We start from the raw sequence: 17,088 nt of genomic DNA, 5'->3' as shown, positions 1-17,088 counted from the left end.
TCTTACCATGACAGGGAATATGATGGCAGCCACGGTGGACTTGAGGATCCATAACAGAGCCAAGCAGAGGATCTGCAAGAAGGTGAAAAGGTGGACCTTCCTGAGAGGAACGTGTCGCAGGTAAACCAGGTCTGGCTGGTGCTTAGCTGGCATCAGGAGCAGCTTGAGACGATCCATGAACTGGACACCCAAAGAACAACAAACACATGATGGGGGGACTTGGCTGATATGAATCATCACAGTAGCAGTAACTCTGCCTTAGTTTGCACTGTTTCTCAGTCTCTTTACCGATAAGCATTGTCCATTAACATAACTGCATCTAAACACACCATGCAGGAATGTGCTTTCAGAACCAATTTGACATAAAAATATCTGCACTCCCCATTACAAATATTTCAAGAATATAAAATTACCTGCACTCCATTGAGAGAGGCCACTCCCATATAAAGGAAGACTCCATACAGCACAGGCATAGGGATAAACTAGGTTCAATAGAGGAAATATACATTACAATAATACAGTAAACATGTGTGTCACAGTCCACAATGTCATACATCCACCAGCCACTTTATTAGGTACATCTAATAAAAGTCAATTGCTTGTTAACACAAATATCTAGTTAGCCAATCACATGCCAGCAAAAGAGTCAAGATGACTTTCTGAAGTTAAAACTGAGCATCAGAACGAGGAAGAAAGGGGATGTAAGGGAGTTTGAACACAATCATCTCTAGGGTTTACAGAGAATGATCTGAAGAAGAGAAAATATCCAGTGAGCAACAGTTGTCTGGACCAGAATGTCTTGTTGATGTCAGAGGTCAGAGGAGAATGGGCAGACTGGTTCCAACCAAGGTCTGCAGAACAGCATCTCTGAACACGTCCAACCTTGAAACAGTATGGATCCATCCTGCTGTGCATCAATGGTTCAGGTTACTGGTGGTGTAATAGTGCGTGGGACATTTCTTAGCACACTGGGCTCTTTAGTACTAACTGAGCATGGTTTAAACACCACAACCTACCTGACTTCTAGGTATATATTGTGTAGCATCTTCTGATGCTGCTTGCAGCAGGATAATGCACCATGTCACAAAGCTCAGATCATCTCCAGCTGCTTTCTAGAACATGACAATGAGTTCACTGGACTCCAACGGCCTCCACAGTCACCAGATCTCAGTCCAACAGAGCAGCTTTGGGATGTGGTGGAACAGAAATTGTGGTCATGGATGCAGCCGACACATCTGCAGCAACTGTGTGATGCTGTCATGTCAATATGGAGCAAAACCTCTGAGAAATGTTTCCAACACTTTGTAAAATCCCAGACACCAAGAATTTAAGCAGTTCTTAAAAAGGATCAACCCCAGTAGACGGTAGACCTAATAAAGTAGCTGGTGAGTGTACGTTTTGCGATATGGTTCTGTATTTTCAATCATTATTGTTGTCAAATGAGGCAGGATATTTAGGTTTATACAAAAAAAGTACAACTTTGTCAGGTTTTTGTTTTTTTATAAATATAAAAAGTAGGTTTGACTCAGTAATCAAGCTTCTATTGACAGAACAGAACAGATTACAAAAGTTTTATCCCTAACTTTAAACAAAGCCCATCTTAATCTCACTTTAATTCACTTTAATACAATAATCTTTTTGAGAATTAAATATAACAAGAACTCATGTAAAATTAAACTCCTTTAAACAATTCAAATAGATCAATAAGCATTTTCCTTTCTCAGCAGCTGTGCAGTTTCTCAAACACAGCAGTTTTAAATGAGACAAATCTCTTAGCAGCTGGAGGTTAATGGTTAATGAGGCCTTGTTAATTTATTTACAGGCTTACGTTCTTCACACTTTTGTGCACCACTGATCTGAATTAAATTACCAAGCTTAAGCGGTCCTCTTCACAATAACAGTATTAACCAACCATTTTACAACACAACCAGGATGCCAGAACAAATAGCTTTAGCACCAGATGTCAAGTTAAGCAGGTTTACAAGCAGCTTTAAGTCTCAGAGGTAAGAGATTGTATATTTCAAACCCACCTTAAAACAATTCAGACATTTGCAGCTAGTGTGCGTCATCTCTGAAACTTTCCAAGAAACATCTTTAAGAGTTAATCAAGTGACTTTATGGTTGTTCCTGCTGTATTTGATGTGATTTGTCAGGGTCAGACAAACAAAAGAAAAGACAGACTCAAAGCCTAAGAACAGTTGGCCTGTTTCACCAATATCTTCTTCAATATGAATCTTCTTATGAAGAATATGAATACATTTTATATGGAAACATTCAGTCAGATCACAAATGTGTTCGTAGACCACAATATTTTGTATTTTTCCTTTTGAATTGGTGAATGCCAGTCTCCCATGAACTGAAAGGAGTCCTACTTTGTAGGTAAACACCCAAAAAATGCCCTTAAAACAATAAGATTATGCCTTGAAAGATGATTGTCCTAATTTTAGTGATAACTTGGTTATAAACGAACACATTGAGATTCAAATCATAGAAAAAGCTGCTTTCTGTACAAAAAGGTAATTAATTACTTGGGCAGTAGCCTGCTGTCAGGACTCATAAGCGCATGAGGACGCACATCCTTGCGGTGCGGTGGCTACAGTGGCTTTCTTTACATAACCTGCTGTACCTTCCATAGTTTGTAAAGCAAACTGCTTCTTGTAGGATGCAAAGCACCGATGGAGCGGGGGGTGCATCTGATAATAGTAATACAAGCTCCAGGTGAGTCTGAATGTCTGTCAGTGATGTTATTAATTATTAAATTACACATTTTTCAATTGGATCTGAGAGTCACAGGTGACTTGGACATTTATGAATTGATATTCGTGCAGATGAGGGAACAGATCTGGTGAGGGTGCTTTAATGCACACGTGTGGAGTCGGTTGAATCTATTGCTTTTAGGAAGATCAGCAATGGAATAAAATCTATCTTGACTGCGACTTATTCTTAAATTAAATTAACAAAAGAAAATATTAACTTTCCACTGAGGGAAATAGTAACATTACATCATGAGTTGCAATATCCTATTTATTTTGAAATAACAAAATGTAAATTTACAAAGATTATTTTAAAAATCTGACAAACACAGGAAAACAGAAGATGCTGATTTTGTTCAAACAAGTCTGCACTCAAATGTCCATAAGAGCTAAGAATTAATCCAACATATAATTTATTTGTTTTGTGAATGGCACAATCCTTATTAAAATGTCATAAGAGCGGTTGATGATGAGGCCCGATAAGTTTAACTGTTAAAGCTGGCAAATGTTTTATTAATTACCTTTAAAATTGGAGCCATAAATACAGACAGTCCTGTCAGGACGAACACAAACACACCAGTGACCCTCTGCTCTCTGCAAAACAAGACAAAAACAAGGACTGTCAGAGGAAACAGCTCAATGATTTGGATTTCTATAAACTGTACTGATGGTGTCAAACTCTTCCATCCACCTAAAGCAAAACAACAGCACTGTTTGCAGGACGTTTGGAGTTGCTGGAGTGACTTTGCTGTCTTTTCCGGACAAGAGTTTATTAGCTCAGCTTACAGCTGACACATCAGGAGGTGGCGGAGGACACAAAACAGAACAAGAACCCTCCAACAACAAGAACAGAAAAAACTCACACTATGCCATGTAAAGAAACTAAATGAGGACTTAATGTTTTGATAATATGAATAATGCAACTTAATTAGAGTCACTAGGACTCCAGGACTCCTTGATCTGAATTGGAATTTCCTGGTTAAAGATTGGCTAAATAAAAACTAATGGAGTGCAGGCAGAATTATTCATTAACAATTACAGAGGATGACAAGAAAACGGCTTTCCTAAAACACAGTTAATAAAGAAAGATTCACGCGGTTTCTGGCTGGAAAGCCCTTTACTTGCATCTGAAGTCAAGCTGCCAATTAAAGCTTGAGAGAAAGTAATGAGCAGACAAGCCAGGATTAATAATCCAACAGTAATCTGCTGTGAAAACACTTTACAAGTTTAAATCAACTCACAAAACCAAATCAGCTTATTTACTAAAAAATAAATAAACATATCGGCTTTATGGCATTACTTCCAGAATTTTCTTTTTGTCTTTTTTTAATGCTGTTTGTCTGTTTTTACGCCAAGAATTATTCCAAACTACTAATGTGGTTTTAGTGAAAATTAATGTGAAGTATGATGTAAATAAGTGTTATTTATTTTATTTAATTCCTTCTGGTATTTTATTTAAACTCTAAATCTGTAAAATAATTTCAGCGTACCCACTCCAAGTGTATGCATACATATAGCAAATAAATCTTAAATCTTGGATGTATAGTCAGAATAAAGTGACCGATTCTTGCAGTAGCCTATTTGTAGACACAATTAAAAAAAAACATATTTGGCTTTAAACTTTTATTTCCATCTTGTGCAGCTTTCAAACCAGAAACATCTATATAAATTCTTGTTACTAATACGCTGCTGCAGGCCAGATTTTCAGGTGATTCTGTCCTCTCCTTGTTTCCATCTCACCCATAGGTGGCACTACAGCACAGGGGCGAAAGCAACTCTCTCACGTCAGTCATTCTGTATAGTTTCTGCAACGTTTCCAGGAAGAATTTGTTTGGTATTTCCCATTTCTTGATTCCACATGCAGACTTAATCCAACCCCCACTTGTGATGAGTGTGACATGGGCTAACTCACCTCACACCCAGGAACTTGGGCTGCTCTCCTGGAGCCGATGTTTCAGTTTCCATCTTCAAACTGTCGATGTGAGCGATGGAGATGACTGTGGCGGCCACGTACCACGGCAGTCCCATGAAGGAGCAAACCACCAGCAGAACAGCCACCCAGAACAGATCCAGATGGTAACCTGCCCCTTTCTGGAAGGACAATACACAGGGTCAGAGATCACATGTACGCTCAGCCTTGGGCCATATGCAGGCAGATACAGCCAGACTTTAAATCCTCTTCAACAGCTCTGATGTATCAGGTACAACGCAGATGAATTCAGCAGAAGAAAGAGCTCCTCTGATGCTGAGTTTCCTGTGATGATTCACCACTGACATCTTACAGTACCCACCCCCACACTCTAAAAATCAAAAAATCAAAGGAAACTATAACCCAGCTTTAGCAGTGTCTCCCTGAAAATTACAAGTAGTTGCTTTTAGAATTGAACCATGTACAGTCACTCTTATGACACATCTCTCACTCCCATGAGAAGAATGATATTTAACTACAGTGTGAAGGTAGAGACTGTACAGACTGGAGTTTATGGGAAATGTACAAAAACCATGTCTCATAAATCCAGAGATACCACATGGACAAAACATCACTCTTGTACTCACTCTTTAATTTCTACTAATTTCATTTAGTTTTTCCCATAAGTCACACATTACCAGTTGATTTATAGCAGATATTTTTGCCAGCAGGGTATTTAATTTACCTTTAGCTTGTGCTCCTTCCTGTTAACAATCACAGCAGTAATCTGCTGGTCCATAAAGACCAGGATGGTGACCAGAAGAGCAGGAAGAGCAGACGCCAGGTAAACCCACCAGGGGTTTCCTCCAAAGGGGGGAACAAACCAGCCTCGTTTCGGGCTTGTTGGCTGTGAGGGAAGAAGAAAGAAGCTTCACCACAAAGAAACTGTGTTTTTTTCTTTTTTAGACTTTAGAATAAAGCATTTTGTCTTCTTTTTGTGGATTTTTAAACCACAAATTAACTGTTGGAAGAAAGAAGGAGCTCACCTTGAATTCGCTTGGCACAATGAGTTTAGGAGTGTCAACTCCCACAAGGGCATCAATGCAACAGAAGATGAGGATGGTAAGGATGATGGCAAAGTCGCTGATGAGTTTTCTTACCTGAGTGGAAAGAAAAGCAAAAATCTGCTAAACTGGCAGAAACATTTTGTCTCAAAGTGACTTGACTATCGACGTTACAAAACATCTGACACCCTCAGCATACTGTGTTGATATCTTGCAAACACAATCTTTCAAGAATGTTTTCAGTCGCTTTAAAACTGCTGCACATCTTCCATCATGTGCCTTTACACGGGATGTAAGAACAGTGATCAAGATCATTTTATTGCATCATATTGCTCCAGAGGCTGGAATACTGGGTAGGACTTGCTGCCACGGTGCTACACCTGTTGAATCCTATCTAAGAGACTAATTACTTTGAGTCTATCTGTAATTACACGTGTCAGCAGGTGAAAAAACATCTGGAGTTCCCCAGGGTTCAATTCTGGGCCTCTTTTATTTAATATCTACATGTTCCAACCTGTTAAGACTGTGCAAAGCAACAAAAATTACTATCGTTTTTGGATCTACATAAATATAAAGTCAGGAAATTATAATCCCTTAAAAACACTGCCTTAAACAAGGCCACCAATTAAAGAGAAAACAGATCACTGTCTTTGGAGAGAATGATGAACTGTCAATGTGTGCTCAATTATAGCTTGTTATGTAAAAAAAAGCAAGAATAATCAGAAATCTGGGTTTTAATGTGGACTCAGAACTAAATAGCAACAGCCATATGAAGTCAGTAATGAAATCACCTGAAGAATATTTCAAAGCTTAAAGAATTTGTATCAGATGGATAAAAAAGATGGTTCATGCATTTATCTCTAGTAAACAGTGTTGTTGGTTTAAAGGTACAGTGGGTAAGAATTACTAACATCTAGTACTAAAGATGGGAATAGACACAACTTTAAAAGCCAAGTTTAATTGTAAATGGATGGTGCCCGTTAGCGGCCAATATTCTTCCAGGCAAACATGTTTTCAGCTGCGAGTGAATCCAGTGGCCTCAGGTGCTGCAACGACTGCATTACATGTAACTACTGGCAGCTGTAGCTCAGGAGGAAGAGCAGTCGTCTTTCGATCAGAAGGTAGGCGGATCGATTCCAGGCTTCCACTGACTACATGCTGAAGTGTCCTTGGGCAAGACACTTAACCCCACGTTGCTGCCTATCGGGGTGTGAATGTGTGTGTGAATGGGTGAATGTGATAAGTAGTGTAAAGCGCTTTGAGTGGTCAAACTGACTGGAAAAGCGCTATATAAGTACAAGTCCATTTAGCATTTACTGGTACATGTGTACTATCGTCTTTTAAGTTATGTTACTAAACCCAAATGGTGCTCTAGCACCTATCAAACAAGCTCAGAGGATTTACACTTCACACTAGGAGTAGTTTGTCCAGTAATAAAGACACCATAGTAAAAAAGGTAACACAAATATGGCCGCTGTCATGTATGTGGCCCCTTGGCAAGTAGATATAAACGGCACATTTGAAGAGAATAAAAACATAACAGTTATTTTAGTAAAGTGATACAATGCAAGTAGAGACACAGTTTTGAATAATATATCGATTTTTCTCTGTCATTGACCTTTGATTTTGTTACATGCTGCACCTTTAAGGTCAAACTACATTTCAGATTATCAGGTACATTATGAACCTTTATAGCCATCCAGAGCAGGTCTGTCCAAAGAGAATACATGGAAAAGTTGCTTTTTTGTTTGTTTTGTTGCACCATAAAACTGATCCTTTCCTTCTTCTGTCAAATGCACGTTATGTTCTTAGTTGGGCACTTTGAATCAGCATGCTGTTCAGCTGTACTTCATGAATGAATTTGCCTCCCTGGTTTGGTGTTACTATTCCAACATGCTGCTGTTACTCACAGTGGTAGGGAAGAAGGGGCTTGTTTTGAACTTCCTCAGAGACATGGAGCAGGTGTAGGTACCAAAGAAGAGGATGAAGGACATGAGGCTGATGTCTGGGACAAAGTCGCAGGCCTTCCCCACCAATTCTCCTTTGTACTTTAAGCACTCCGTCCTTGTGAGGGACGACCATGTGGCATTCAACGGCTGCACAGAACAGAGAAACGATTAGAAAGAAAACAAGGTTGTAACAGAGAGAGTGACAGCTGGTTGTCTCAGACTGTCTGTGTTGGAAAGAAGAAATGTCAAACTGGTAACAGCTGGCTTACTGCTCACATTACCCAGCAACAAAACATAACCATCTTTTGCAATGTGTCTTTTGCACCATATGGCTAGTTTAAGATTCCAAGAAGGGATCTCAAGGCTGTCAATGATTTCCAGGAAATCTTTGACAGATTTCCTGGAAATCTGACTGAAACCTTCGGTTTTAACAATGCTTTGAGTAAGCAGGTGAATTACATACTGCAGGACAATGTATCTGTTGGCTGTGTTCCAGCTGAAAGTCGGAAAACTGAAAGGATTTACTCATTGGTTTTCCTCTCCAACTAACTAATAACGTAACATTATGTTCCATTTTGCACACACAAAACACCATAAAGGGGCAAAGCAGAACTATTAATGTTCTGCCCTGCCTCTAACAATAACTGAGTACAAATGACATTAGCAGTGCATTACTGAAACTATCATGATCTTCATGTGGAAGGCAGCCATTTTGGATTTCAAATTTGAGGTTTATGATGTTACTTTAAATTTCTGAGTTTGAAATCCAACTTCATGGAAGAAAAAAACTTGAGAGGTCAAATGAAACATCACAACCATTTAAAGGCTTGTAATGACAAAAAAGTTGTAGGAAAAAAAAGGGGGAACCTCTTACCAGACCAGTGTTGTTCCAGTGCCAGACTGAAGTACCTTCTAAAGGATCACCCATAATCCCAGTTTCATTTTCTGCAGAAACAAAACAAAAACATGTTCTTATTACACAATTTTTTGATCAGCGTGGCGCAATAGTGCAAGCTTCAGTTTTTGAAACTAAGACTAAAACGTTGGGGGGGGGACAAGCAAGCCTCAGCTACATGCTAAAAGATATCACAGTATATAGAGTATATTATTGCTTGAAGCAAGAAGGGCAGTGTAGCAGTGTTTTTTAGTAGCAGTGTGTCATACTGAAATCCACATTCAAAACAGATGATTCATTAGAGGAAGCCAAACAAAATAGAACAGCATCTCACCTAAGATTGTAGGAGCCATGCAGAGACAGTCATATTGTGTGATATATTCCAGCTTGAAGTCAGAGTTGATGGGATAGTGGTGAGCTAATTTAATCATCTTCTTGAAGGCATCGTAGATAAAGATGAAGCTGATGAGGCAGGAGAAGCCCTCCTCTGTGAACCGGGTGAAGTATTTCACCAGAAAGCTGGCGTCAGTGGCCACAAGCACAAAGCAGAAGAACGCCGACCACAAGCCGATCCACAGGCGGAACTCCAGGTAGTCAAAATCGTTATCTCTGAATGTAAAGCAACAAAAATTTAAAAGTTAACTAATTAAATAACCTGATCGGGTAACACCTTGTCAATCACTGCAAAGGCCCACCTTAAAACATACCCCTGATAATTTATCTTAAATGGGACCTTAACCCACCAAAGACTTAACCTACTCCATAACCAGTAATTAAGACCGTAATTAAGACCGTAACTAAGACAATAAGCCATTTTTTGACAGACTTTGCCCCCTGCTGCCCCCTGCTGGCTGTTTGGACACCTGTATGTGTTGGCTTAATTTTTCAGACTAAGGGTTTTAAGGCTGTAAAGGATGCATCTGGTTTTGTTTTTATTAGGAAAGACAAGTCAGGCTGTAAAGAATTCCATGAGACAATAGACCGCCTTTTCACATGAACTTTACTGGAAACCAAATAATTTGATTTTTAGAATAAGTTCATGGTTTCAATATCCAGTTCTAAATCTTCCTTTCAACATGATGCTCATTTAATAAATTCTGGTCAAATTCCAAGTGAAATAAAACATTTTTTTTTTATATGAGTGAAGTGTTGTTTTGATATGAAACCAAAACCTAACTGAGAACTAGTACTTTGTGTCTCCATCCCTTAAAAACTAGTGCCACAGCAGCAGCAAAAGAACAACATTTACTGTGGTGACAGAGTGTTTAATACAAGAAAACAACAACAAAAAAACAACACTGTTGTTTAAAAACAGCATTTATAAATAAAATTGGTGATGTTGTTTTGATAGGAATGAAAAAAATAAAACTGTAATCTGTTAATCTACAGAATACTGGAATACATGAAAGGCAGGTACGTGTGTTTTACAGTGTCATAATGACATGGCTGTGTGGTGGTTCTCTGACTGTGGAAAAATAAAACCAGTTCTTCTTTTTCAGGAAAGGATAAGCATAATTATGAAAATGAGAAAACAATGAGCATACTTGCTAAAATTGAAGAGCAGCCGTTCAAACACCAGAACAGGACCGGTGCTGCTGAGGATGGTGAGAGGCTGGCCAGCCAGCAGACAGAACACCCCACCAGCTATGGCAGTGCCTAGAAAACTCTCCAACACACCCTGCACACACAGGGAAGGTAAATGTAACACTACGGTTGATAGTTAACAGTCTTTAATTAGTTCTGGGTTCAAATCCCAGCCTGACCTGCATGTTTTCTGTTGCATCTCCCAGCAGACCACCAAAGGTGATGGCATTTGTCACAGTTCCAAGGTAAATAAACAAAATGGCCGACAGAGCCTGGATGTGAATTGCATCGGTGAAGTCACTGAGAAAGAAAGGCGCTTTTCTCTTTATGTCAAGTACGAGACCCCCACAAAACCTGAGAGCACACAAACAAAGAAGGGCGCATTTTCAACAACATGAAGCACGACAAACTGAAATCTACTCACAGCCCACTTTATCACGTCCACATTTTTAGTACCGGGTGGGACCCACTTTTTCTCTTCAGAACTGCTTTAAGTCTTGGTGTCATAGATTCAACACGGTGCTCTCTGCTAGTGAGCCATTAATTTGAGTCAGGTGTGTTGAAGCATCAAAAGTGTGCATGACATTGGGTCTTGAAGAACAAAGTTGGAAATCCCTGCTCTATTGGACTGAGATCTGGTGACTCTGGTGGCCATTGGAGTCCAATGAACTCATTGTCATGTTTTAGAAAGCAGTTGGAGATAATTTGAGCTTTGTGACATGGTACATTACCCTGTTGGAAGTAGCCATCAAAAAATGCTACACTGTGGTCACAAAGGGATGGACATGGTCAACAACAATACTCGGGTAGGCTGTGCTGGTTAAACCAGGTCACGTTGGTACTAAGGGGCTTAAAGTGGGACAAGAATACATCCCCCACACCATTACACCAGCAGCAGCAGTTTAAATTGTTGGTATAGGCTGGATTGGAAGCATATTTTCATGATGTTTCCACCCAATTCTGAGCCTAGCATCTGAATGTCGAGCTAAAATTGAGAATCATTAGACCAGCAATGTTTCTCCATCTTCTGGTGTTGGTGAGTGTGTGTGAATTGTAGCTTTTTTCCTTGTTCTGATGCAGAGTTTAAACCTCAGCAAATCATCTTGACCATGTCTATGTGACAAAATGCTGCCGTGTGATTGGCTAATTAAATATTTGTGTTAACAAGCAATTGAAAAGGTGGATCTAATGAGGCGGCCAATGAGGGTACTATACACACAAAACCCAAAATACACAGCAAGAAGAATGACAACATCCCAAAGCAGTCATTTCTGGGTTATGTTTTTTTTTCCTAACTTTTCATTTGCTGTTGATTGGTTGTTTTCCAGTTTTTAATGACGTAACTAAGACATATTTTTATACCTTCCAGTCTTTTCCAGCTCTTCCCCAGTTTCGTGTCCCCCTCCTCCGTGACCTCCATCGTGAGGCATGTCTCCATTCATTTGAGAATCACCTCCTGCGTACATGTTTTTCCTATAAAAGACACATGAAAGTTTTATCCACTCTTAGCTGAAGTCATTTTTCTTCTGATTAACATCTAATCATTTGGAAAATATTCATCGTACGCAGGTCAAATATCTGACTGCTGACTCATCCTGGACTTATTTAACATTTAAGCCATAAAGCTTTAAACGTTGTCGTGTTGTCATGACCCAGTTTTTCATGTTGCCGATCAGACGATTTAGATATCCATTAGATGATTAAATAGCCTGATTGATAAGTACTAAAAAAAACACAGCTGTGCATTCTGCTGTTTTACTGTAGCTTCATATAACACTAACTGCTGCTGTTTAATAATTGAATGCTGTGACGTACACCTGGATGCACCTCAGTGATTTTGCAACTACTGCTCTTCTTCAGCAAAATATTGTGCACACACAGCATTTTGGACTGGCCCAGATGTCTCGCTTTTAAAATATTAAATGAACACAGACTTCCGTTGACTTTCTTAGACAACTTTTACTTTTCTCAATTCTTAAGTGTCTCTTTTGATTGTTACCAGTGCAGATAAAACTGGAATATTACCAATTATCACTTCTTCATTAGCCTCTAAAATGCTTTAAAAAAGACAGTCGTATGCTACACACAAAAGGCAGTTTTGTGAAATTGGAAATTTTATAATTAGGTATGATTTTAAACCTTTTATCGGAGGAGGGGAGAGATTTGGGAGGTTCTATCCTGATGGTGGGGTCCCATTCTCCAGGAGGAAGAACGATCACTTCGTCCAGGAACTCATCAATACCAGCCAGCAGGTCTTGTCTGTCCTTCGCTTTGTAGGCTATGTCATGAAAGACCTGCACACAGACAGAAAGGAATGATGCATTAGAGCAGAAATGTCACCTGTAAAAGCATGCGGAGCTCCCACTCAGTGAACTGGAATATCAGATCTGAGGATTACTAAATGGGGAAAGAGAGTGACATCATACATAAACTAGATATTAACAACTAAGCCCATCTAATCAACCCAAAAACTCTGGAGAGGAACTCGTTTTATTCATTTAATCAACTCCAACACTGCTCCGGTTGTCAGAGTTTTAGAGTAAACCGAACATACCTGAGTAAATTATTTTTTCTTTCCAATTTATTCTATTTATTTAATTTATTTGTGGCTGAGTAACGTTGTTCAACAGTTTTCTTAAACCACAACTGAAAAGAATATGTGTATGTGTACTAAGGACCATAATGTCATTGAAATTTCTGAGAATATAATAAAAACTGTCATTTAAAGTAATTAAATACACCAAGACTTAAAATTGCATTATTTAGAAACTGCTCCACCAGTTAAATCTACCCTTTTTAACTCACCAAACATGGTCTTTCTTTTCTCAGCCTTACTCACAAAATGGAAAACTTACTGTTGCTGCAAGATATTACAGACTGTCCTACAGAGGGAACAAGTCTTTCATAACTATCTAGATTCATTTGCAGAGTGATAAGTTTATGTGTGGAAGCTTAAGGCTACCAAGAGGTGTTCTAATGAGCCTTTACAATCATTTGGAGCCATAAGCAAGTCCAACCCTCTTCCACCATGTGCAGATTCTGGAACTTGAGTTGTTTTATAACTTGAACATTACAGCAGGAGTTGGGAGACAGGGTGGGCATGTTATAGGCATAATCAGCCATGTTCTACCACTAAGTCAAGAATGGAATACATCATCTGATCACACACGTTTCTACTTACAGTAAAGAGGGGGTTTAATTCTATGGCTGGTCTTCCTAACACCAGACAGACTGTACACACATGTGCATTAAAAGCATCCTCACCAGATCCATTCCTATACCTCAACCATGAGCAATATCACCCCATGATGCCAAACTCCTTTGTGATTTCCAAAACCACCAACTGAATCAGGTCTCCCACCTCCCAGGAGGAGCACACAACTCCTCCATCCTGCAGAACACCTCAGTGGGCATCAACAAGGAGCAGCTTTGAATACATATCTTTGAATAATCAAAATGTTCTACAACAGCAGCTTTTTTATTAGAATGATCTGTTTTATTAGGAGATTGAGGATATGTCCACACCCCAGGTAACAACACCACTGAGCTTTTTCTCATCTGTCTGTGCCTGCACATAGGCCTTCACTCTTCGGTCTCATGGCATTCTATTGGCATTTTTCTGGGTGTTTAGCTTCAAATTAGGGACAGTTGCAATGATGCAAACTATTTCACAGTTTGAGAACATGTTCATGAATCTGACTTCATGTTTTCCTGGTAATTTTCTTAACAGATGTCAGAACATTTTTAAGATTTTAGTGAATGAGGCCCAATATTTGCCTTTCAGTTCATTAGTGTGTTGTGTTTTTGCCTCTGCCTTGCCATCAGTTTAGTCTTCGCCAATTTCTAAGTTTCTCTGTCAGCCCGTCTTCCACCTCATGGCCCTTCCTTCACATCTCTGCCTGACCATGGATCATGTGACCCTTTTGCTTATTTCAGCAAAGCCACATTCTGTATAACAGGATAGTTCAGCACATAAAAGAATTTGAGCGCTACAAAATTTGCTGCAAATTTCAAATTAATTCTAGGTTAAAATAAATTTATAAATAATTGTTTTCACATTTTTGGGAAACTGGGTTTTAGATTTGTAGTTTAGGAGGCTTTTATGCAGAACAGTGTAGGCAATCTTTGTGAAGTCTCACCTCATCTGACATCAGGGTGGCGATCGCTCTGCCAATTTCATGGTATGACTTGGCTTTGCCTTTGGGTCCTAGCAAGATGAATAAAAACCTGCAAGGTGAAACAAAACGCATAATGAATCCAACATCAGGATATTTTAGAGTTAAATTAATAACAAGCTCAAGTGGGAGGTTAAAAACCAGTTCATTTAATCCAAAAAACAGCCAACTCCTAACACAAAGACTTGTTGCTTAACTACAAGGAGGCAGCTGCACAGGCTTGATCTCCATGCAGTTACCTCACGTGCACTAGATACAGCACATTCTGAGGATGCTGAGATCCAACAATCAACAGTTCATTAAACTTTCTGCTTGGAGAACTACTGGTTGCAAAAACTCAACAGAAACCAAGTTCTGTGCTTTTCTTATAGATAGAAAATACAAGAAACATCTTTTCTGATTTATATTAGCTTTGTAATAAATTTTGCATTTTTGTTTAATGTTTAATTATTGGAGTGTTTGAGCTACAATTTAAGTGCAGAATTCTATTACATCTGGATGGAAATACAACTGTAATCTGCTTCGCTTCAAATGTATTTTATCATCTATAAATCATGTTAGAAAAGCTTAACAAATATGTGGAAAGCAGCACTAAACAGCTGCAACTTTTGCCTTGAAGATATTCCTCTCATGCATCTTTTTTGTTAAACGTTAGCTCCCTCTTATAAGCTCCTGGAGTTCAGAATTGAACGTCAGCCACCTTGTGGGAACAGGAACTTCTGTCAGGGCTCCCAGCATCACAGCTTTCTGCAGACGGACAAACGCCACAAAGGGTGCGTCCAGGAAGTCCACCTCCCCCACCAGCACGTTGGAGGCCTCCGCGTCTCTCGGCAACTTCTTCATGAACTTGTTCCTAAGCTACATGTTAAAGAAAAAACAGAGAGAGCGAGAAAAAGAGGAGTCTTTAAATGTTACATTCACAGCAGCGTGCAGTCTAGAAAAGTTCACACTGTATTAAAGAAGCTACATCAAACAGGACAAACCCATTCAGGTTAAAGAGAAAAGCTCCTTTGTGTCTGGGGAGGAGGCAAGCAGTAATATGAAGTCTGTATTTCTCTCTGACAGGGTGATGGTGAGAATGGTGAGAGGTATGAAGATGGAGGACAGATACCAGTTCATCTCCAAATGTTCAGCATTTTATTTATAAAGGACATTCAGGCCTTTTTGACCAATCATATTTCTCGCTTTATATTTGACATTCTGAGAAGTGAATGCTTTTGTTTAAAGTTAGATAAATTTTATTAATTTTCATGCGCATATGATGAATACTGCTGATCTGGTATTCTAATTTAAGTCAGTGAAATTATGCTTTGTTAAACTTTACTTTCTGTTTTTTTTGTTTTGTTTTGTTTTTTGTGTGTGTGTGTGTGTGTGTTTTTTTTTTTTTTTTTAAACCAGCACTCATCACTCTTGCAGACGAGGACATGAAGACTATTTTTTTCCCAGATGGCTAATCAGTCACACAAGAAATCATCCTTCCTTGGTGTGAAAAATGAAGTGAACTGGGCACAAAACTGGAGCTGAATATGCCAATATTGTAAAAGCTGATCACCATGATCAACAGCACTGCATACACAAAACATAAGAAATCACACAATGTTATGTTCAGTCAGAGGCTACTTCAGCTTCATAGCAACAAAGAAAAGTCCAGAATGTCATTCCTGCTGTCAGCTACAACTTCATCTTCATTTTTTTATTTTTTATAATGACTGATCACTACTGCTATTTCTTTATACCACAAAAATAATTTAGTTCAACACTGGAAGGTGGCACCACTTTGATGCAGCATCAGCCATTTTTATGTGGTGGTCTGTAGGGTGGCAACATTTCAATTGTAGAGAGTAAGGGACTTAAACTAATAAAGGACGCTGGATGGGTCCTGGTACAGGAGGATGCTAGTGAAGCTACCCATGCTCTTAATTACTGCCTGCATACCATTATATCACTCCAAAGCTCCTTCAGTGATAGGCCGCTGCAACCTAAATATGTAAATATGTATGTCGTGCTGCTTCCAACAGACCACAGAGACACAAAATGATTTCCACTGCTTCCTCTGTGCCATATCTCTTTAATAGTGACTGTTGTGACGTGCAGTCATTCAATGTATATGTGACTTTTTATGCAACTGTTAGCTTCTCTTCCTGCTGTGGGACTATAATAGAAGATTATCACATTTTATCTTCATCCTGTGATTCACTGAAGCATCCTGAGCATAACATTTCACTATGTGCAAAAAGGTGTGCAGGCTGCATGTTTGAAATAACTTTAACCTAAAATTAAATTAAACTAAGATCTATTTAACTTTAAGTGCATTTTCTTGACACTTCTGTTGTACTATAGCATCCGTTCAATTCGTTCACAAGTGTTTTCCTGACAGTAATTAATAATTAATGGAAATGCAACTGCTGACTGTGCATGACCCAGAGAAAAGTGAAGCAGCATAGGATTTCAATCCTGTGTGCTTCATAAGAAGTTCCCTTTGATTTCAAAGAAAAAAAGGGGGCAAGTTCGTGAATAGATAACAACGTAACAAATCATTATGCAGAATGGATTCTCGCGGAAAACTACTGTGTTATATATTAACATCAGAACAGAAAAGAAAAGACAGGAAAGATTTACTCAGACATACCAGGTGACAGTCAGTCCCTGCACAACTTCCGCCACAACACACTCACTGCACAAGCTATCTGGTCTGTTAGGTTTCAAGTTATGGGAGTGATCATCTAGCTTAGATGTTTAAATTGGGTTAGAACAAAAAT

The 17,088-nt window shown here is 39.0% G+C and overlaps 1 protein-coding gene across 2 annotated transcripts in view; it reads right to left on the bottom strand.

Moving 5' to 3' along the window:
- Positions 1-17,088, bottom strand: part of slc4a4a (solute carrier family 4 member 4a) — a 69,976-nt gene that overhangs the window by 10,269 nt on the left and 42,619 nt on the right. For both annotated transcript variants that reach the window (XM_041999869.1, XM_041999870.1), the window contains exons 9-23: positions 15,030-15,187; positions 14,294-14,381; positions 12,294-12,448; positions 11,517-11,627; positions 10,334-10,508; positions 10,115-10,248; positions 8,905-9,179; positions 8,550-8,620; positions 7,637-7,822; positions 5,709-5,822; positions 5,408-5,569; positions 4,666-4,844; positions 3,275-3,347; positions 414-482; positions 7-180 (exon numbers count right to left, since the gene is read on the bottom strand). In XM_041999869.1, the coding sequence (XP_041855803.1) occupies positions 7-180; positions 414-482; positions 3,275-3,347; positions 4,666-4,844; positions 5,408-5,569; positions 5,709-5,822; positions 7,637-7,822; positions 8,550-8,620; positions 8,905-9,179; positions 10,115-10,248; positions 10,334-10,508; positions 11,517-11,627; positions 12,294-12,448; positions 14,294-14,381; positions 15,030-15,187 (2,124 nt within the window). The remainder of the gene's footprint in view (positions 1-6; positions 181-413; positions 483-3,274; positions 3,348-4,665; positions 4,845-5,407; positions 5,570-5,708; positions 5,823-7,636; positions 7,823-8,549; positions 8,621-8,904; positions 9,180-10,114; positions 10,249-10,333; positions 10,509-11,516; positions 11,628-12,293; positions 12,449-14,293; positions 14,382-15,029; positions 15,188-17,088) is intronic.

This window comes from Melanotaenia boesemani, chromosome 11, assembly GCF_017639745.1.
Source record: "Melanotaenia boesemani isolate fMelBoe1 chromosome 11, fMelBoe1.pri, whole genome shotgun sequence".
Lineage (NCBI taxonomy): Eukaryota > Metazoa > Chordata > Actinopteri > Atheriniformes > Melanotaeniidae > Melanotaenia > Melanotaenia boesemani.
This window is presented reverse-complemented; position numbering and strand designations above follow the sequence as displayed.